The 21,390-nt window shown below is 49.7% G+C and overlaps 1 protein-coding gene across 1 annotated transcript in view; it reads right to left on the bottom strand.

Annotated features, from left to right (window-relative positions):
- The window catches only part of Tspan2 (tetraspanin 2), a 36,186-nt gene extending 15,387 nt beyond the window's left edge, over positions 1-20,799 (bottom strand). Inside the window, exons 1-2 of the mRNA XM_021195979.1 lie at positions 20,262-20,799; positions 5,228-5,330 (exon numbers count right to left, since the gene is read on the bottom strand). Of these exons, the coding sequence (XP_021051638.1) occupies positions 5,228-5,330; positions 20,262-20,330 (172 nt within the window). The 5' untranslated portion in view covers positions 20,331-20,799. The remainder of the gene's footprint in view (positions 1-5,227; positions 5,331-20,261) is intronic.
- Between the last annotated feature and the right edge of the window lie 591 nt (positions 20,800-21,390).

Below are 21,390 nucleotides of genomic sequence, written 5' to 3'. Positions count from 1 at the left end.
TACAGTTTTCTGAAGTCTTCAGGTCCTGGTCTCACTGCCTCACCCCTCCAGGCATCTGTACTTAGACGCACATCCCGAGACCCCATTGCAATGGATATGTATTAGGCTGTGCTCTCCAAGGTCAGCCAAGTGGGATGTGGCCTCATGTCCCGAGAAGGTCTGAGATAGGAAAGGGATGTCATGAAAAGACAGGCTCCAGTGTATAGGGGCCTGTGAACTTAGAACTTAGGACAGAGGGTCTCCCCAGTGGGTACAGTCCACGAGGTCTCTCTGGCAACCATCAGGAGATGTGCTCACTTGAACAGTATGCAACACCCCAGTATGGACAAAACAACCTAAGCATCTCAGCAGCTCCTGCTCCCGAGGCCTCTCCATAGCAAGCCTCTGTTTGCATGAGAGGATGTGCCTGTCCTCGGGGTTCGAAGTGAGACTCTCTGTGGAGCTGGAGAGAATGACAGGAAACTTCCACATGTAACGAATTCCCTGGACCTGCCAAATCAGGCTGTATGAGTCTGTACAATGTAAGCCCTAAGGCTTCCAAGGATACCTTATTTAAAGTCTGGTTTTAAAAAGAGCTGCTGATGGATCAATTAGTTTATAACTACATTTTAATTCCGAAATGGCTTCCATTGAGTCCTCTCTCCCAAAGAGCACACAAGACAAACATGTGACCTTATGTCTCTGATGTTTTTTAAGTCCCTATTTTCCTCTTTGAAACTGGCGTTTTATCCTTAAGGGCTGGGCTTTGTGATGCCAGTGAGATGCTACCAGCAGAGCTTACCCAGGGATGCCTTCTTCCCTGCTGAGTCCATTCTCCTCCTCAGCGGCGTTCACACCCTTCTGGAGGCATTGCTTCAGCTAACAAAGGAGCAGGAGGGCCCGTTCAAGGCTCATCAGCACAGACTCTTCTAAAAATCCTTGTTGGGAGTGGATATATTGGCATGCTCACCACTGCCAGTGATCTTGGCAGCAGATGGTCTTATGCAACCTGCTAATGATTGGTTTCTCATCTGATTTTTTTTTTTTTTGATGTGTGTGTGTGTGTGTGTGTGTGTGTGTGTTTGTGTGTGTGTGTGCGCTCGCAGAAGTTTTTCTTTCAATTTCCCTTGGAAGCACATAATTACAGCCATCACTCACACAGTCTCCATGGGGTATAGTCCCAGGATCCCTCACATACCAACCAGTGGATGCATGAGCCACTCATGAAATGCATCATATTTACACATAATTCACTCACACCCCCCTGCATCCTCTAAATCATCTCTTGGTTACTTATCATATCTAGCATAACACAAATGTTCTAGAGTTGTTGGGTTTATTATTTAGGAATTAATGGCATGAAAAGGTCTGTCCATGTTCAGAAGAGATGTATTTTTTTTTTCTTTTTAAAGATCTTTGATCTGGGGTTGCTTGAATTTGTAGATGCTGAACCAATGGGTGTGAAACAGTTCTTTGGGCTGGCTGTATCTATGTGTTTAGAGGAATCTATATGAGTCTGAGTTCATAGGAAAGGGTTAGCTGCTTCCTAAATAAAGCTGCAAGAGCTACCAGGTAGCAGTTAGTAGTCCAGGTGTGCTACATGTCTCACTCCATCCACGTCACTGGTGGGAGTACCACTCCCTGGTGGCTCGGCCCTCTCTAGGTGATGCCTGTACTCTGCACTTGACACGTGTCCAGAACCTACTTGATGGAAGCTGTGTGACAGCTGGACTAAGCCCATTCCGACTGCTCCTCTGGCGTGCCGTCTTCCCCCATGAGATGGCTTTTCCTCAGTGTCCCCTTGGTACATGAGTACTGAGAGTTAGAATTTGTTCATAACTCACCGCTAGCTGAGTTTGCCCTGCACCTACACAAGTCCACAGTCCACAGCCAAAGAATCAGAGGTGCAGCTAATGAAAGTTGCAAAGTTATAACAGGTAAACTGGAATCCAGCCCAAGTGTGAACCCCAAACTCCCAGGCTACATTTTCAGTAGAGACTCAGAACAGTGAATTTCTTAGCTAGAAATCTGCCATGTATAAATGGTAGGGGAGTTCCTGAGATTTCTAAAATTGGTGCTTCCTGGGTGTTTCCCACAAAAAAACAGGCCAGGGTCCAGAACTCTGGGCTGCTGAGACTGGGTACGGTTAAGTCCTCTCTCTCCTTCAGGGTTGTGATCTGCAATTCTGGCGTAATTATCTATTCTGATTCTTATAGAATGGCTTTGGAGAAACTGTCCCGACATGGTAGTCTCTGTTATCCAGCTAGCACGGTGTCAGGTATGGAGTTAAAAAAATATTACCAGAGTGAGTCAGACTGTTTCTAAAGGCAAGCCAGCCCCTGAACGGTTAGCAACGGAACACTTTCCTTCCACACAACCTCAGCCACAATCAAAGTCAGGCTCCGGGACTCTGAATGGAATAGGGAAAGGCAGAGGTAGCCAGGCTGGGACTGCAGAGCCAAGTGGCTCCTGTTTGTGTGGGCACCCCCAGTGGAGAAACCTGCTCACATCCTCGGGCCACAGACATGAGCTCATGGGCTCCAGCTTCCTGAGGCAGAGAAGACCACTCCCCACTCTGTGATCCTGGAAGACCCCGAGGCATCCACCCTTCCAAACCATGGGGAGGGGCCAGGACAGGAAATCAGAGGGGCAGGTCGTTGGAATCAGGAAGAAGCAGGGGATTTTTCCGAGAGTTCCCTGAGAGAAACTGGAACGGAGAAGGTCTAGGAAACCCCAAGTAGCCCAGGTCCTCTCCCTGCCAGCTCCACTCTTGCCAGCCTCTTCCTTCCTCACCTAGGCAACCAAGGGACACAGAGACCCTGGGTCAGCTGCTAGGCCTTGGCCTTGGCCCAGAGGGACACCAAATGAAGGCAGCAGGCAGCAGTTGGTCTGTCTACCTCCTTCCATGTCCTCATTTCCCCGCACTCGTGTCTCCCTGCCTTGGCGAATGCCTACCACTCTGTCCGCCTTGGACACTGGGTACAGAGCATTGGGACAGAGAGAAACTCCATTATTGTGGAGGGAAAAGGAGAATGCTAGAAGGGAGAGCATCCTTGCAAACACGGGGCAATCCCAAAAAGCCTGCCTGCCGCCTACCCAGAGCTATGCACTGTGTCTTTCTGGAGGCTTCCTCGCTCTAGGCTGAGTGGCTCCCCTTCTCTTCTTCCCTTGCCTGTTATCCTCCTTAATTCCCAAGAAGCTGGGGCCATGGGCAGGTACCATTGCACCTGGCTACAGCTTGGTGTCTTGAAGAGCCACTTGAACGTGCTAAGCCTGTCTAGGACATCTTTAACCAAAGGGCAATGGGTATGAGCCGATGACTCGGAAACACATTCTAAAGAAAAGTACACAGAACATTTATGGCCCACACCTGAGATCCCAGTGGAGGCAGGAGGATCGGGGTTCAGTGATGTCATCAGCTATTACGTTCCATTCCAGCCTGGTCTACATGAGACTCTGTCCCTCTCCAGGTCAGATCAGTGAGCTAAGGAGCCTCCCACCCAGTGGGAGGGAGGGTGGTCCTACGGGGCTGGAAAGGCAAGTGATCCAGGGGCAGTTCCGTCTATGTTGCTGGTTTGAGGTGTAAGTAAAGTTTCACAGGTACAGTTTTGGATTTTACCTAAAAATACTTTGTGATCTCTTAAGTCAAAAATGTTGAACAAACTTAGTCAAGCTAAAGTGTTCTGTTGGTATTTGACCACTGTGACAAAAGTCAGGGCTGGGTGTTTACCAATCGCAGAGCTCCCCGTGGTGAGTGGGAGGGTCAGCTGATCTACTCTAACATTCCTGCTTCGCTCTTTAAGCTAAGCCAAGTGGATGGACATGGCCTGAGACACAGAGACGCCTTTTCATGTCATGTTTGTGACATGTTTGTCAGAAATCTTTCTATAATGACGATCCATAGAAACCTACTCCAACGGACTTGAATCTAATGGGAATTTAGTGAGCCACATAACTGAAAATCCAGGCTAGTACTCATCGAAGAGACTCCAGTGATGCTGTCAGAATCCAGCCCATGGTCATTCTTGGCTCATCTTTCTTTCTGTCTCCTCCCTGCTATGATTAAATGGCTGCCAGAAGCTGTAGGCTTCTAACTCCAGTAAAACATGCTTCTTTCATTGCTACAGATCTCCTTATACTACCCAGCCTAATGCTAGTGCCAGGCGTCAAACTGCTTGCGTAGCCCGCGGCTTGTCGGCCTAAACACCCTTCAGCTAAGCAGACTGAGAATCGATGTGTTACCTAGCAGAGCAAAAGCAGTAAAACAGCTCACAAGCAGAGCCTGAGTCCTTCTTCTCGGTGCTGCGGCGTGAGCGTGGGTGGACCCGCCTTGGTTCCTCAGCAACATCCCCCCTTGCTGTTAGCCCATGGCGAGTGATCGTAAACACAACACGGACGCAGCCAGTGCTCAGAAGTGGGAGGACAGAGTTTTTGTAGGAACAAAGCACCAGGCACAAGGAAACCAAGGACCAAGAATTAGAGATAAAGCGTCTGCCATCGCTTCTGGCCGAGGTTGGCTTAGGTGTACGTATACAACGCAATTCTGGTCAACAGGCTGCGAGAGGAGACTTCTGGAAGAGGACAGGTGAAGTGGAATTTCTGTTTCCTCCTTTGGATTGTACGGATGAAGACACAGTGCTAGAACCACCATAGGAGGGCTGGGCAGGGCTAAAGTACGAGAGGGACCAAAGCCCCCGAGAAGAGCACCAGCTGTATCTGCGTCACCCCATTTCTTGGCAGGAGGTGTGGCTGCTGCCCCTCTGCCTGTTCCCCTTCTCCAGGGACAAGTCTCTCCTTTCTCCACAATGGGATTCTTCCCTTCTCTTAGAAGTCTCTACTGACAGAAATTTTGAGATTAGCACCCCAAAACTTTGAAGTTATTTCTTCATTTTGAGTTGTTTCCATGTTAAAACACCAGATCACAAAGTAAAATAATGACTTATTGCTTCCCCCCACCCACCCACCCACCCCACGACAGTTTGAATGGACTGGTGAGCCACTCCAGAAAGGAAAGGTGTTTCCTAACTCTTCAAGATAAACTTTAGTTACATTTCCTTGATACTTCTTTAAATAAACAAATCAGTTTTCCTGGGGCCTTCTTCTATCCCGGAGAGAGGAAGAAGAGGCCACAGAGGCGCATCCCCCAGTACCAGTAGAAATGTATATATAGGCCCAGAGACTTAGACAGTAGCTTTTGCCTCTCCCCTGTCCCTCGGACCCAACCTTTAGGGGAACTGAAGTCACTCACCCACATAGAAATACTCTGGGGACTTGTCCTCTGATGATAAATCCTTCATGGTACCTCCAAATCGAAACCATAGTCCAAAGGCAATGACGGCTGATCCAGCTAGCTGGAAGATAAACAGCAGAGAGTTGACTATGGAGGGGGATGTGGACATAGGCCGGATGCAAGCTGCAGGCATGCGGTGCCCAGGCTGAGAGGGTTGCCCCCTGCAGAGACCATCTTGCCTACTTTTCATGTCTTGCCAGGAAAAAAAACCAGGCTTAGAGGCAAAAGCATGGGCTCGGTGCCCCTCGGAGGTGCTAATATGACTGATCAGCTCTGGGCTGTCCTGAGTCCAATCACAGGCTTTGCTGTACCCTTGGTTCTTCCCGTGGTTATTTGGTACCCATGGAATGAAAGTTCTCCCTTCCTCCATCTCGCGTGTGTGTGTGTGTGTGTGTGTGTGTGTGTGTGTGTGTGTGAAAACCACTGTTCCAACATTCTCCCTGACAGGCCTCTGCCCCCTTCATTATTGCCTCTTGCTGGGTATATTCTGGACTTCCTCACCAACATCTTAGTGAGTGACCACTGTCTCAGGGGGGAAGTCACCAAGAGCAAGATAAACTCTAAGACCTGGGGGAAGCCACCTTCTAAATTAGAAAAACAAACAAACCCACACCAGCCTGGGGCCCACCTACACTTGCTGATGCAATTCCCAATCATGCATTTATATGCATGCAAATATCCATGATGCAATCCCAAGTCTGCTCAGAGATTCCTGTGACCCCCTCTTCTTGATTGCTACATGGTGACCGATACCCTGCCCCTGCCCAGGCATGGTTTTGCAGGCAGGGAAGGAGGGTTTTTTGGTTGTTGTTGCTATTTTGAGTTTCCAAGGAAAGTGAAAAAGGAAAAAGTATGTTTCTGAAAAGGCCTGGTTTGTGTGCTGCGTGGCTCATGGAAAGGCTGAGTGGCTGGCGCAGGCAGTGGCTAGGCAGGCTGGTGGCTGGAAGAGTCATCACTGGGCTTCCTCTCCGGAGGCAGAAGGCTGTTACAGGCTTCATGTCTAAGCTGACAACCCTGTATGTCAATCACAGGACTGTCCTGACCACAGGCCCACAGGCTCTGGCCAAGGTGCTCTCCCCACAAACACCACTCAGATAGCACTGTATCAGTCAATTAACACTTATTTACAGGGTACTTTGTGAGTGTGGAGCACTATGGGAAAATCAGCAGAGATGGAGAAAACAGCACCCTGCTTCTGCCACCTCTTCCAGTTACTGTGGGGCGGCCCTAGCCTTTTACCAGACAGTGAGGTTCTGCTCTTATCTGTAAAGAGAAGAGCACCCACCCTGCAGCCAGAAGCCAAGGAGGAAATGCAGACCAGAGGTGTAGGAAGAAAAAATGCAGTCAGGGTTAGGCCAGAGGCCTTTCCAAGCGGCTCCTTCTCTCGTAGGGCAGCTTGGGAGAGACCCGGTGCTGCCCTTGGGAGGTTACCTGGCTGTGTGTTTGAGGACTTTCCGCCTCTTCATTTCGTTTCCCATGGCCAATTCCCTGTGTGGCTGGCGTCTTCAGAACTATGCAGGCCTGCCTTCAATGGGGGGAGTGGGTGGCTGAGTTCTACCAGCTGTCTACTCCCAAGGGGAATAACTAAAGGTTTCCAGTCCTCAGAGAGGACACTAATTGGATAATTCATGGGGCAGCTAAAAAAAAAAAAAAAAAAAGACGGGTTCAGCTGTCTTTTGAAAGACTTTTTTTTTTTTTTAAATTTTTTTTTTTACATTTTTTAAAAAAGAGCAGGCTGGCATGGAAACCTGAGATGAAATCATGCTACAGCATAATAGTATTCATCTTTGAAGGGTGGAATTACAGGTGACGTTTTCCTTCTGTCTTCTAAGGGTTCTACATTAATTATGCATTCGTCTTCTAGGCTTAAGAACCATAGCTTTCGAGAAGGCGTTGCATACTGGTTTTTATGTCCCATATGGAAAATGGAGAATCTTCCTGTTCGGGAAGGTGCCAGCTTCGGGGTTCTGGCTGCTGTGTACTGAGAGGAGTGCTGTCTTTGGTCACACCTGTCCCTAGGAACGCCTGGGATGAGGCTGCGCTGAGGTGAACCTCACAGGCTTCCCTGCCGCCCCGTCTCTATGGTGCCTTAATGGAGAGACAGCGTTTCCAAATACAAAGCAGAATCTATTGACAGAGGCCCTGGGCCCAAACCAGCAGCCACCACACAGACTACGGAGGAGGTGACTGGTCTCAGGGACACCCTACCACGAGACCACATTTTTGGAATCTCTGAACACAAACTCTAATTTATTGCTGTCTGGATCATCCTCCCAGACAGAGTCCATCCATCCAGTTCTGGCACACATGTGTTTGAGGCATAATGGAAAATGAAAAGAGAGGTTGCAATTTAGAGCCACTGGGCAATGGGGAAAAAAAATCCATGCTTGCTCATCCATTCCCCCAACCCCAAACCACACATACACGGCTTTCGTCTCTGGGTCAAGGAAACTACGGCTTAGCTGAATGTCATCACTGTGTGGCAGGGAATCCTCCCAGAATGCTGTGGGCTGTGTTAGGGATGTGTGGGCGAGGAGCTTTCCAGGGCCAGAACAGCCTCTGCTTTGGAAGGAGGCACGGCAGCCACCGTGTAGCTCTTCAGTCCTTATGAAAACTCAAGGCCTCACAGGCTCATGAGACGCCATGTTGGCTGTCCTTGTGGTTGGTGAGCTGCACACTGGAAACTGCTCAAGGGGGCAAGAAAATCACACTAACCCTATTCCAGTCAGAGCAGAGGAAGCAAGCCCCCTGTCAGGCACAGGGCTTTTGTTACTGTGAGCATTCCCTACAGCAGGGGATGTTTTCCCCAGGACTCAAGGGCCTTTTTAGACTTAAGCTTTAACTCAGTAGGCACCATGTCCCCTATGCCACAATGCTTCTAATTTCAGCCCATTTTGTACTCAGCCATTCTGTATCTATACTCAGGGAAAGCTGAAGCAAGCAAGAAATGAACAAGTGCCCCTGCTTCATTCCCTTCTTGCCCCCCATTTTATCTCTCTTCACTTCTTTCTTGTACATTCACTTCTTTCTTCCCTGCACATTTAGTAACAACCAACCATAGTCTGAGCCAGGCCAGGTGCTATGTTCCATGCCTGAGACTTGGAAGGCAATCACATAAAGCGAGACACACAATAAGATGCAGGAAGTGTGCCGAAGGGAAGGAGCACACATTACCAATAGAAGGCACAGGGCACTGGTAGGTGGCGGCCATTCCCATTCTGATATATGCCTTGAAGAATGAGTTGAATTTCATGGAGCAGCAAAGAATTAGTGGGATGAGAAAGCTTGAGGCAGAAGGAACTGCACAGGGGAAAGAGCCACCCCTTAACTCCATGCTACGCTGAGAAAGAGGCCAGTGTTGGGGAGTGCATTACGTCATCATCACAGGAGTATGGGGGCAGCCATGGCTCATGGCTTCTGCTTAGCCTGCATCATCGTGGGAAGCCTACTGCAGGCCCCGAGGGAGGGGAGACAGGAACTCAACTCTTTGGATGGGAGTGAGCAGGAGCTGAAGGCTGCTTGGCTGCCAGACACAGTGAGCAGCCACAGATAGATGCTCAGGAGAACCTCAGAGAGGATGCCAAGGAGCGGCAAGGAGACTGGGAGGGCCAGTGAGAAGTACTGTAGCGAGGGACACTGCTGGGGACTGCTCTGCTTCTAGGGCAGGCATTGCTTGCCGTGTCCCTAACATAATGGTAAAAAAACAAAACAAAACAAAACAAAACACCATTGCTTCTGCAGAAATGGACTTTTCTTCTTATAGTCATTTGCTCATTTTGTATGGGTGTGGAACATGCACGTGCCACAGCACATGTGTAGACGTCAAAGGACAATGTGTGGACAAAGGAGTCCATGGTCTCCTGCCACCATGTGGTCCCTGGGGACTGAACTCAGATCATGAGACTTGGCGGCAAACACCCTCACCTGCTGCGGCACCTTACTGGCCCTGGGATGGACTTCTCATGCAATGGAGTGACTGAGCCTCCGTGGTAATTACTAAGAACAAATTAATTAAAAACACTAAAAGCAACCAGGGCGGTAGAGGCGCACACCTTTAATGTCAGCACATGGGAAGCAGAGGCAGGGAGACCTTTGTGAGTTAGAGGCCAGCCTGGTCTACAGAGTGAGTTCTGGACCAGCCAGAGCTGCATATCGAGACTCTGTCTTAGATGGGAACAAGAAAATCAAAAGGAAGGAAGAAAATGTTCTAAGATAGGGAAGGTTTGAGGAGCACAGGTGAACCAACGGCATCAATATGCATAAATCAAAAGGGAAAGGGGACCGGAACACCGCAAGGACCAGATGGGGCCCAGAAGCTATCACTGAACAGGACAGCCACAGACATTCTTTGTGAACAAGTTATTTCAACAGCTACCAATGGTCTAGAGAGTTTGCCGGACACAGAAAACTGTCCAGATGTTCTTAGAGAAGAAGTTTATGGCCTCAAACTCAGGGGCCAAAAGGATGGAAGACAGACTCACAGTATTTTGAAGCAAAGCAGATAGACAGAAAGTTTCTCTCAGATAACAACTCTCTGCAGAACACAAGTCCTTCAGCTTGAGGCAAAGCAGCTTGTGCATTTCCATTGTATTTTACAATGGAAATTATGCCCTGGTTGAGCTAGCTCGTGCTCTCTCTCTCTCTCTCTCTCTCTCTCTCTCTCTCTCTCTCTCTCTCTCTCTCTCTCTCTCTCTCTCTCTCTCTCTCTCCCCCTCCCCCTCAAACAAGAAAGGTTCATCCAGCTGCCATAGTGCTGAGAGGCAGAACACAGACACTTCTCCCTATGCGGGTTTCCCAGCATGCCCCGCCTTCCCTTCCTGGACACAGCCACCCCCCCCCCCCATGACAAGAAGCCTATGTGTGCCCCACTCAGGAGCCCCTGTGGAGAGGATGCTTTCTTGGCCCAAAGCTTCCCCAGCAGGAGTTCTAGCCAAGCATGAGTGCTTACACCCAGGCGGGAGATGATGAAGGGGCCGGGGCCGGAGTGCCTGAGTCAGGCTCCCTGTCTTTCCTCACGTGGGGACATCTGTTTTTGCTGTTTCATGAGAGCTGCCCACAGAAGGCTGACTCCTCCTCCCTCACAGCTCTCAGGTCACTTCCTTGGGGAAGCCTGTCCTGGCCTAGATATGTGTGTCGTTTCATAGCTCACATAGTCATTGCTATTTAAATATTTCTGGGTTTTAAAGGCCTGAGTTCTGTGAGAGCAGCAACAGCTCGCAGTTGTTGGCTGCTAAGGGTCTCCCTCTGCCTTGCAGAGCCGGCTAAGGTGGGGCAGGGGGAGCAGAGGTGCCACTCATTCAGCTGTGGAAAGGATGGTTTTCTCCTTAAACCCACGTTCTAAAGGCTACCCTCAGCATGACGGTTCTTGGAGCTAGGACCCTTGGTGGGTATGTGTGTGTTGGCAATCAGCACTAGGAAACCATGTTGGAGGTGCTCAGCAAACACTACCCCACTCCGTCAGGGATGTGTGTCGAGAACCACGCATGGTCACAAAGAGTAAACCTGCTGCACCTCTACCTGGGCAAGGTTGTCACACTTCAGACGGCTACAACAACACAGACCTGCTGCCCTTCAGTGAAAGACAAACAAAACCAGCCCTATGTCCTTGCATCGCCACAGCAAAGGCTGTGTGCACACGAACCCAGCTCATTGCGAGTCTCCATTTAGGGATGAAGCCACATAAAGTTGAAAATGAGGCTTCTATTCTGGAGCCTCTGTCTAATGCTCTCAAGCTAATACTTGCTCACGGTGGCAACGCACGTCCTAGATGGACTCATAATGAGCCCTCATGATTCCTGATCTGATTGAAGCCCCATTATGGCTCAGCTTTGTGGCAGGCAGATGTCACAAGCTCATTTGCTTTGGAAGATGACACTAATTTGCTCAAAGTGGAAAACCGGCTCCCAGGACTTTCATTGCATTACATAGAGAAAGCAAGGCCGGGATTCAGACGGTACTTTCCAAAGAGCAAGGGTTGTTTTTTTAACCAGAAAAAACTACAAGGGCTGAATAGCATATGACATGCATACCAAACGGCCTCACAGGGACCCAGTTGCCCTGTCCTTGACGGCAGGACCAGGTAGAGACTAAGAGGAAGGACTGCTGTGACAATAGATGCTGATAAGGCTGTTTGGGAGTGGCCGTGGCTTCTGCATCTCCAGTGTGATTTGCCTTCTAGTCCTTCATAAGGGTAAGTTTGTGCTTCCTCCAGGTAAGAGCATTCTCTCTCTCTCTCTCTCTCTCTCTCTCTCTCTCTCTCTCTCTCTCTCTCTCTGCATTTACTTGGTGTGCATGTGTGTATGTATGGGCCCATGTGTGCACTGCATATGGTGGGGAGAGTTGGTTCTCATCTTCCCCAATGTGGGAGCTTGGGATGGAGCTTAGCAGCAAGCCTCTTTGCCCACTGAGCCACCCTGTGAGCTTGCTTCACGGCGACTCGTGTTTATTCGCCGTGCTGCAATTCAAACTTTGATAGGATCAGAAGTGTTTTTGTTCTCTGGAAAGAACACTTGACTGTGTATTTGTGACAAACACGCCTTTTTCTGTGTGTTGAAGTTGTTATGAAGTGAAGTTGAGCGAGCCAGCTGAGCTTGTTGGGAGGTGGATTACAAGTGCTGGGGTTGGAGGGTGGGGCGGGGGTGGGGGACTGGAGTTTCAGGGCAAGAGAAGAACCTGGGGAAAGAAGCTGGGTAGAGAAGAGGGTGCTGAGAATATCTGTGGACAGTGCGGGGGTGTTCATGTTTATTCATTGCATGGACACAGTGCCTTCTGGGAGGGGAAGAGGAGATTAGGGAGGAGCAAGAATTTGGAGGAAGAAGTTGGCTTCACAGCTTTTCCTATCCAGCAAAACAAAGTCACAGGCCACCGACTAATGCCAGGGAGCAGATGGCTTTATCAGTGAAGATCGTAGAGCCCCAGAAGGAAAGCCTAACTCTAGCCAGCTGCAGCCTTGAGTTAAGCCCACCACCCACTGGCTGCCTTGTCTCACCCAAGGGTAAGCTGTCTTTTCTAAGTCTCTGGATTTCCTCCCTGGAGCCAGGCCTCTTGTCTTGCCCTCTGCACACACAAACACTGATCTTAGGAACCTGGGGACCGATGTCATATCTTGACTATATTGAGCTTTACATAGGGTGAGGGGAGACATTAAATTATATTAACTGATTCATGTTCGCATTCAAGGAGGCTGAGAGGATGACATTGGAAAAATAAGTAGGATTCTTTTTTATTTTTTAAAGATCTATGTTATTTTTAACTGTATATATGTTTGCATGTCTGTTTGTATATGTGTACAGGCGAGCACATGCTCTAGTATGAATATGTGCTCTTGTGCACATGAGTGCAGGTGCCCACAGAGGCCAGAAGTGAGTGTCAGACTGGAGCTCCAAGCAGTCATGACTTTTCTACTGTGGGCACTGGGAACCAGAGGGCCGTCTGTAAGAACAGCGTGTGCTTCTCACTGCTGAGCCATCCCCCCAGTCCCAATAACCAGGACCCTTAAAGAGCCACCAGTATTAGTGCTCTTTACCCACTTTCCCATGGTGCCAGTGAGAAATGGTAGCAGAAAGTAAATGCTGTGTGTAGATTCGAACTGGGACAAGCAGAAACACTTTGTTGCCAGGAAGTCCCCTTGGATGAACTATACTGGACGCCACAAGACCTAGGTTGTCATTCTCTAGACATTCTCTTGATATTAATTTTCTCAACCTGCTTTGAGAATACTAAGGAGCTGTACCAGTCCCTTCCGGGATAAAGGATGCATCACGCAGTTTTCCACACGACCTTCCATGGCTCTTGCCCCACAGCTTATAGCTGTCACCTCCTGTTCAATACCAGGTGTGCAACACACACACACACACACACCACACACACACGGGGGGGTGGGGGTTCTCAGTGTTATAGACATTTGCCATCTATGCTGTCCTGTACTGTAGCACTTAGTACCAATGACTACTGAGTACTGTATTGCCATCTGTGCTGTCCTGTATTGTAGCACTCAGTATCAATGATTGCTGAGTACTGTCCTGTATTGTAGCACTCAGTACCAATGACTACTGAGTACTGTCCTGTATTGTAGCACTCAGTACCAATGACTACTGAGTACCTGAAATTTGGCAGGTGATATTGAGGGCAAGAATATTTCATTTTATTTCATTTTAAGCCTAGACAGCTCCACGTGTTCAGTAGCATGGTCGCCATATTGGGTGAGCAGCTGTAGAAGTCACTTTTAGGTTCTTGCCAGCCCCCTGTTCGTCTGGGGACTCAGAAAGGCTAAGGACAAAGATGCTGGAGCCTCACCGGGAGAACCAGCTCTGCCACTGGCCACCTGTGGCCGGACAAGTCTCTGTGTCTCTCTTTTCTTGGGTGGAACCTGGGGAGAGCAGTCACTGCATCACGGGGCTGTGGTGAGGGCTGAAGGGCGGACCCGAGGCTGTGCTCACAGGAGCACTACCGCTGGGCTTACACTTGGGCAGGACCATTATCCTTCAAGCCTCTGATCCTGAAATTAAATTTTTGAAATGGTTTCTTGAAAAAAACAAAAACAAAAAAAACCAAACCGTCACCTCTCTCAATTTCCTTCTTCTTTTCACCTGCCTTAAGTGGGTCAGTCATGGTCCTTACCTTTCTCCTGTTTCAGCCTCAGGTTGGAGTGTTTTTTTTTTTTTAAGTTCTTCTGTTTTATTGCACAGCAAAGCCGCTATAGTCAATACAAATTTATCTTTCAAAATTGCTAAATGTGAATCTTTTTTAATTTATTATTATTTTCTTTATTTACATTTCAAATGCTATTCTGAAAGTTCCCTATCCCCCCCCCTCGCCCCTGCTCCCGTACCCCCCCCCCACTCCCACTACTTGGCCCTGACCTTCCCCTGTGCTGGGTCATATAAAGTTTACAAGAAGGTTGGAGTGTTTTATGCACCTTTTTCTTCCAGCATTTCTAGAATGCTTCAAGACTGAACCTGACACTGGCTACAAGCTAATTGTAGGCGATGTATTTTCCAAGCCAGCAGAAGTTTAGTTTGGTTTTTGTTTAGATAGGGTCTTCCTTACTTCCTTGAACTAGGTAATCCTAATGCCTCAGCCTTCTGTATGCTAGGGTTATGGGTAGGAGCCTGACTCTAGTGGGTTTTCATGTTCTTTTGTGTGTGTATGTGAATGTGTGTATGTGAATGTATGTGTACCTGGTGCCTATACATGCCAAGGACAAAGGATTACACAGGTGTGCTATTATTTCTGTCTTATTCCTCTGAGGCAAGGCCTCTCATCGAATCTGGAGCTAGGACAGCAGCTAGCAAGCTCCAGTGCCTTCCCTGTCTCTACCCGACATGGTGCTGGGTTACTGGAGCATGCTCAGCTTTTAACAGAGGCTCTGGAGATTGGAGCTTGGGTTCTTATGATATGCAGCAACTGCTCTGACCCACTGAGCCATCTCCCGTCCTCTGAGAGATTTCCTTATAAGTTGTATTCCACATCCCGATATGTTGACAATGTGAAAAACGTGGGAAAGGAGGAAACCTTGGGCATTCTAGCTACTGCGCCTTTCAGCTTCCATGCTTGTAAAATGGGGCTAATTAAATTAGTGTGAAAATTAAAAATATAAAGACTGTGAAGACAGAGGCCGCTAACGATTCATTATCAGATGAGATCCTGTATGTGGAAGCATTTTGTAAACCAAAACTTTATATGCATGTTAATTTGCCTTGTTGATTTCTCTCTTACTGAAAGCTGGGGATGGTGAGAAAGGCAGGCCAATATCCTCCCATTCATCTGTAAAGTTTGCTCCCGCCTGCTGGACACTCCCGCCACATTTCCACCTTTGCTTTAACAAGGAGAACATGCCTGTTGTGAAGGTCCTGTCAGTGTTAGGACCAGAGGATAGAGGCTATCCAGAGATACTCCAGGCAGGGTGATCTAGAATAACACTATGGGATGCATCTTGTGACGGTGATTCTTGGACTACCGAGGATTAGTGTAGAAGAACCCTTAAGACAATAATGACAACGTGGTAACTAGCAGAGTCATCTGCCATCCTGAAACCAATCAGGGTCTTTGAGCTCTTGAGACTGCATCTCAGACAAGGATCCTCAAAGTGTCTTTAGAGCACTGGTGCCAGCCTCACCAGGCAGCTTGTGATAGGTACAGACTAGGCCTACTTAGTCTGAATAGATAATTGAATAGGGTCTCATGTATTAACATTCACATTATACTAGGAGAGGCTCAGACCATCAGAGCCTGTGCCATTTCCTCCCTTGGTAACACAGAAGAATGACAGGCACCTAGTAGTTCTCCATGTGAACTTTTATCTAGAAACCTGTTGAATCTTTCAGATGCTAAGGGACCAGAAGAGAGGATGCCAGCTCATAATAATTATTGCCTTCGAAGGGCAAAGACCAGACAGGAGATGAGCTATTACCAAAGACAACATGGTGGCTAGGTAAAGGGATTTTTAGTCTTTCAATCACAGTTCAGGATGTCGGGCTATAGCAAGCACCTAGCACTTGCTGGCTGAGTGAATGGATCATAGAGGGAACACTCCATGCCTTTCAGAAGCCGTAAGACTACAGTTATTTTGACTGGCTGGATGCAGAGCACTTGTGTAGTCCCTGCTTCCTTGGGGAGCCTCCTGAATTATATAGGTCCTGTCTTCCCGCCTGCGCCTCCATTGTTTGAACTCCACCATCACTAACAGAACTTAGGTTATTAAGCATATGCTTTGTGCACGCTGGATTCTGACTGTACATGTATTGGTGGGCTTTATGTACATAAAGCTCACAAGGTGACTTGCATACTACTTTACTATGCTCATTTTACAAAAGAGAAGATGGAGGTTCAAAAAGATGGCCTTACTGCATACACGCACCTGGGGTCAACCACAACCCTATGACTACAACTCTGGCCTCTCCAGTCTGGCCATGCTGTGCACTCTGCTCTGCCCACCATCTCTAGGTCCTTCTGGTGCTCAGTAGGAGAGGCTGGTCAATGCATCTGTCTTCCCACCTTAATAGAAATCAGCAAAGCAGGTTACGGATGGACAGCAGGCTGTCCTAGAGACACCAGAGGCTCTTCCCCCACCTCCTGCACCATCCTTTCTAACAAGTGGCTGCTCTGCAGTCGCTGTTTGAAATGCTTGAAATGTGTGGGACAGAGTAGGAACCATAAGCTGCGAGCCAAACAGCATTCACTCTCCAGCCAGAGAGGCAAGTCTTTGCAGAAGCACCTAGTAGGCATCAATCAAGTGAAAACCCAACATTGCATCAGTCATGGTGAGGAAGAAAGGACAGCACCTTCCCACATGCCATATATGGCATGTAACTTTCAACCAGGAACAGCCTTGCTTCCTGTTGGAGGCAACCCTGAGCAGCCCAGAGAGCACAATGATAGGAAAACGCTGAGCAGACAACAACAAACCAAGGAATAAACAGTGCCTAAGCTTTTCTTCCAACCAACATGTGTGGCTGGGTGGCTTGCAGTGTTTTGTTTATATTGCTATGCAACAGAGGGGAAGGAACAACAGGTGATTTCAACGCAGTCAGGACTATACCGAGTATTGTGACGGTAGATCCTGAAGTCAGACCTGGCGGACCCAGGGCAGACACCCTCCGTTAATACAGTAAGGCTAAGGACTGGGCTTTACTTTGGGTTTTAAAGCATCCATAACCCGATGTGAGTCCAGCTTGGCTTCCTGTGCTGCTTCTCAAAGGTCTGACTGACAGTTCAGAAAACCAGAGGTGCAGCTGAGGGGACGGGCAAGCCAGCTGCCGGGATGAGGCTCCAAATCTGACACTCAGACCACAAAACACGCTCGACAGCCGCTGTGCCTGCCTCCTGGCCAGCTTCTGGCAGGACAGGAAGGACTGTCACCAGGGGGGACCCTAGACCTCAAAAGGGAAGACATCTATGGGTGTGTGAGGATACTCAAGTCCCAGCTGAAGGTTTCCTTCCAGGGAAAGCGCCCCAATCAGAAAAAAACCAAGCAAAACAAAACAAAAACTGTTGGAAACCAGGGCAGAGCCTTTGTGGAACTGGACTCTATATGAATAATTATCCCATACGATCCACTTCCCCAAGCTGGTGGCTCTCGGGTTCAGTTTGTCCCTTCCCTTTATCAGGAAAGCTGTGTGTACCTGCTTGTCCATCTATGGCCTACCTTCTCTCAGAGAGCTGCTGGGTCCTCCTAGCTCTCCTGGTCTCAGTCTATGAGAGCAAAGTCCAACATCTCCACAATGAACAGGCACAGGCATGCCAGCTCTCCTGATAAAGTTGACAGCTGATGTCTAAAAGTCAGGGAGGCTGTTCACATCCAGGTGTCTAGCCTGAGGACTCATTAATTCACTCTAAAGAGTTCCTTACTCAGTACCTCCTGGGCTGGGCACCATTCTAGGGGCCAGGGAAATGAATGTGAAAACAACAACAACAACAACAAAATCCCTGCTCTCGGGTAGTGGGCAAATGCTAGTGGGGGAAAGAGCCAAGTCTGAGTTGAGAGGATAATGTATAGCTGTCCACCAAAGAAGTCACATGAAAGTCGGTATTTGCCAGCAGTCAGGACACCAAGAGACTAGTTACTGAACACTTCCTGTATGCCAGACAGTTAACAACGAAAATAACAAATAACTTCAAGTCCCTACTATAGATGGCTGGCTTAGGATACGTCACACACGTCCTCAGCACAACTCTGCCCATCTAATTGTACAGATGGGAGGCTAATCCTGGAGGGAGAGCGCGCTGGCTCTGGCATGCCCCCTCATCCAAGCACACCATGCTATGGATCTCTGCCCCCAGGCCCCGTGGCTTTGCCTCTCAGATGGCTCACAGTCCTTTGCTCTGCTCCTCATCTGGCGGCTTCCCTCTGCCCACCTTCGTTCTCCCAGGTTAAGCTCCGATGTCTCTCAGATGACGTGGTTTAGGCTCCTCGCTGGTACTGGGATTGCTTTTCTGAACTCTGTATTTAGATCACATATAGAAAAGGCCATCTCCAATCTCAGTGACAGGCACTCAGACTTCACTGGGATGCTACTTCATCCCCTGCTTCTGACCTGGGTGTGAAGCTTGTCACTTGGTCACCCTGCCTCTCTTGGGTGTGAAGCTTATCCTCTAGGGGTTGCTTTCTTAGCTGGAGTAGCAGCTTTGGGAACAACATCCATCTAGTAACTGTTTAAAAGTGATTCTGAAACATGCCTGTGGGTTAAGATTACCTGGATGCCTTCTAGAATAGCTTGCTGGGCCCCTCCCCCACACTGTCTAATTCTGTGAGCCTTGGGCTGAATGAGAATGTATGTTTCTGAAAATTCCCCAGGGAGCCCTGATGCTGTTAACCCAGGAGCCACATTCTGAGGACAGCTGGGTAACTGAACCTCCCACAGGATGAAGATGGAGGAGGCAGCCTTTGAGTTCTGTCTTGGCCACTCAACAGCTGTGGGACCTATCTGAGCCTCTGTGCCTTCCTCTATGAAGATGGGGATGCCCTGCTTGCACATGCGCACTGTCCCTGACCAACTACAAAGGTTTGATAAGTCTGGGGAAGCTGGCACAAAATAAGCACTAAACCCAGCCTGAGAGACTTCCCTCCCTGGCTCACACAAAAGTTTGATGTAAGCAGTGAGAGTGACGGGTGTCACCTTGTGACACCTATAATTAGCAGCCTTTGAGATTAAGCCAGACTTCCAAAACAAAAAACAACCAAAACAAACAAACAAACAAACAAACAAAACAGCACAAGGGTGCTCAGAAAGACTTCTTCCTGGAGTGTGATGGGTGCAAAAGCCAAGTTGTACAAAGTCTATATGTATTTTTAAAATACAGGGGGTTCCCCAGGGACCGTCTCCAAACTGTCCATTGCTGACCAGTGTTGGTCATGGCCACGCAGTTTCTGAAGAGCTTAGAGTTGCTGGAGTCACCCAGGCTTCAGGGCTGATGGGTTGGTAGTCACAAGTGGGGCCCATCGTTCAATAATTTATTACTTATTGTCCATATAGCCTCCTCAGAGCAGGTGGGACAACCATCACGGCCAGCCCAGTAGCTTCAAAGCATCCCAGAGCACCTCTGCTCCTGGTGTTACCCACTTCCCCCGAAGCGAGACTCTGGTCTTCCCATCTGAGCAGCTACACTGGCTGGCATTCTCTTACTGGAAGGCCAGTAGGGACTGTGCAGAATGGACCTTTGACAGTTTTCCAGGGCTCGGGAGAGAGTATTCCAGGGATGGTCCACCTCTAACTATGCTCTGCTAACACAGGAGACTAGGGCCATGGCCCTCTTTCTGGCTGTCTCTATGCATCTCTACCCAGGGAATGCTGCCAGGTCTATGCCACCCTGCAAAGTTGAATGAGATCATTTCAGGGGTATCGGTTGTACGCAGGGACCCTAGGGGGATGTTGCTGCCCTTCCAAAACCCCTCCATTTTCCAACCCCTCATAGAAGAACACCCACCACTGCCCAGCCAGCAGTACCCTCCCCTAATGCCCAAGAAAAGGACGATCCTTCCCCACTCTTTCAATTTTCTCTACTGTCCGTTATTTTCCCAACAAACCACCAGAGCCAGGCGGCGTGTCCGCACACTCTTGGTTGGGGCGCCACCCCAGGCAGCCATACAGTAGGGATTTCCCTCCCAGAACCTTGGCCGGGCCGCCGGGCTCCCCAGAGAAGGCAGCGCGAGAAGTGGGTGTGTGTACACAACAGGATGCAGGGAACACGGGCCGCCAGGCCCCCAGCCCTCGGGATATTGAGGCCGGCTTGGTCCCCGCACCTGGCGCCACCCGCCGGGCGATGCCGCCGAAGATGATAGCTTCTTTCGTGGGGAGCATCGCACCGTGTCTTCTCTTCTCATCACCTCTGGTAGCTCAAGCTTCTCTATGTCCTCTCCCTCCTCCATCTGTCCCCTCCCTCTTTGTCTGCTAAGCGCCTCGGAACATCCTGCCCTCTCCTACGGCCCAACTCTATTGCGGTCACCTCCCCGGGGACCCTCGCCCCCTAACCGGCCCGCCGGTTCGGGTCTCACCCAGAACAGCAGGTTGAAGCCGAGCAGCAGATACTTGACGCACCGCAGGCCCCCGCGAAAACGCCCCATGCTGCGACCCCGGCGGCGGGCTCCCGATTCCCCAGGCCCGCGCCGAGCCCCGGGAGCGGCGGGCGCCGGTGGGAGGGGCGGGGCGGGTTGGGAGGGGCGTGACCCGTAGGCGTGGTCTGCGGGCGGGGATCTGGACGCGAGCGGCCAGCTGGCTGTGGCTGGGGCGCCCTGGGATGGAGATCCAGGTCTCACGCACCCGCTCCGGCCCTTGGAGGTAGCACCACCTTCGTCCACGCTGGTGGGCTTGGGCTCCTGTAGCTATCCGAGCATCTGCGCGCCCACCCGGGACGCGGGGTCCATTTAATTAGTGCCGGGTGCCCAGACTCCCTTGAGGCCTTGGATGATGGTTGAAGTTATCCTGCGTGTCTATGGAAACCTAGGGAGGTGACTTCAGATGGTAAAGCTAATAGCATCGGTGAAGCCGGTAGAGACTCTGTGGTGAGGCGCCAGGCAGAGGGTCCAGGGCTGCGGTTAAGCAGAGTCCTGCAAGCTCCCAGGCCGCGGGCGGAGGCCGCTGCTGGGGACCCCTCCTTCTGCCGCTGCGTTCCTAGAGGACTGTTACCTTAATAGGCAAGAACTAGGAGTAGGCGCGCCAGGCAGCCGCCCTGGGCCCTGACACTGCTTCCCACCCTGCCCAGTCCAGCCCACCAGGCCAGGGAGAGGGAGTCAGACCTCTCACTCACATCCTGCTAGGTTTGACAGATCCGGGGGCCTTGAAAGAAGTCCAAATTCTCAGGGTCTAGACTGAGAAGTGTAGACCAGGGGAAAGGAGCGAGTTCTGTTTTGCTTTGTTTTTATTAAGCTAGGAGATGGTGAAGAATCGGGCATTCACTTCAGTTGACTAAGTGTCTACAATATGTGGTGTCAGACACAGCACGGGGGAGACAGGAAAGTGTAAAATCAGGGAGCTTGTGCATTAATTTAGCAACACTCTAAGTGCCAATTATAGGCCAGGCATAGTAGCAAGCCCTAGGGACACCTGAAGAATGCCAAGCTTGCTATCACATCTTTACTGGAGGACACAGATCTGTAAGCAAATTACTGGAACAAGGTGAGGTGG

Source organism: Mus pahari, chromosome 4 (genome assembly GCF_900095145.1).
Source record: "Mus pahari chromosome 4, PAHARI_EIJ_v1.1, whole genome shotgun sequence".
Lineage (NCBI taxonomy): Eukaryota > Metazoa > Chordata > Mammalia > Rodentia > Muridae > Mus > Mus pahari.
The sequence above is the reverse complement of the archived record's forward strand: the minus strand, read 5'-3'. Positions and strand labels throughout refer to the sequence as shown.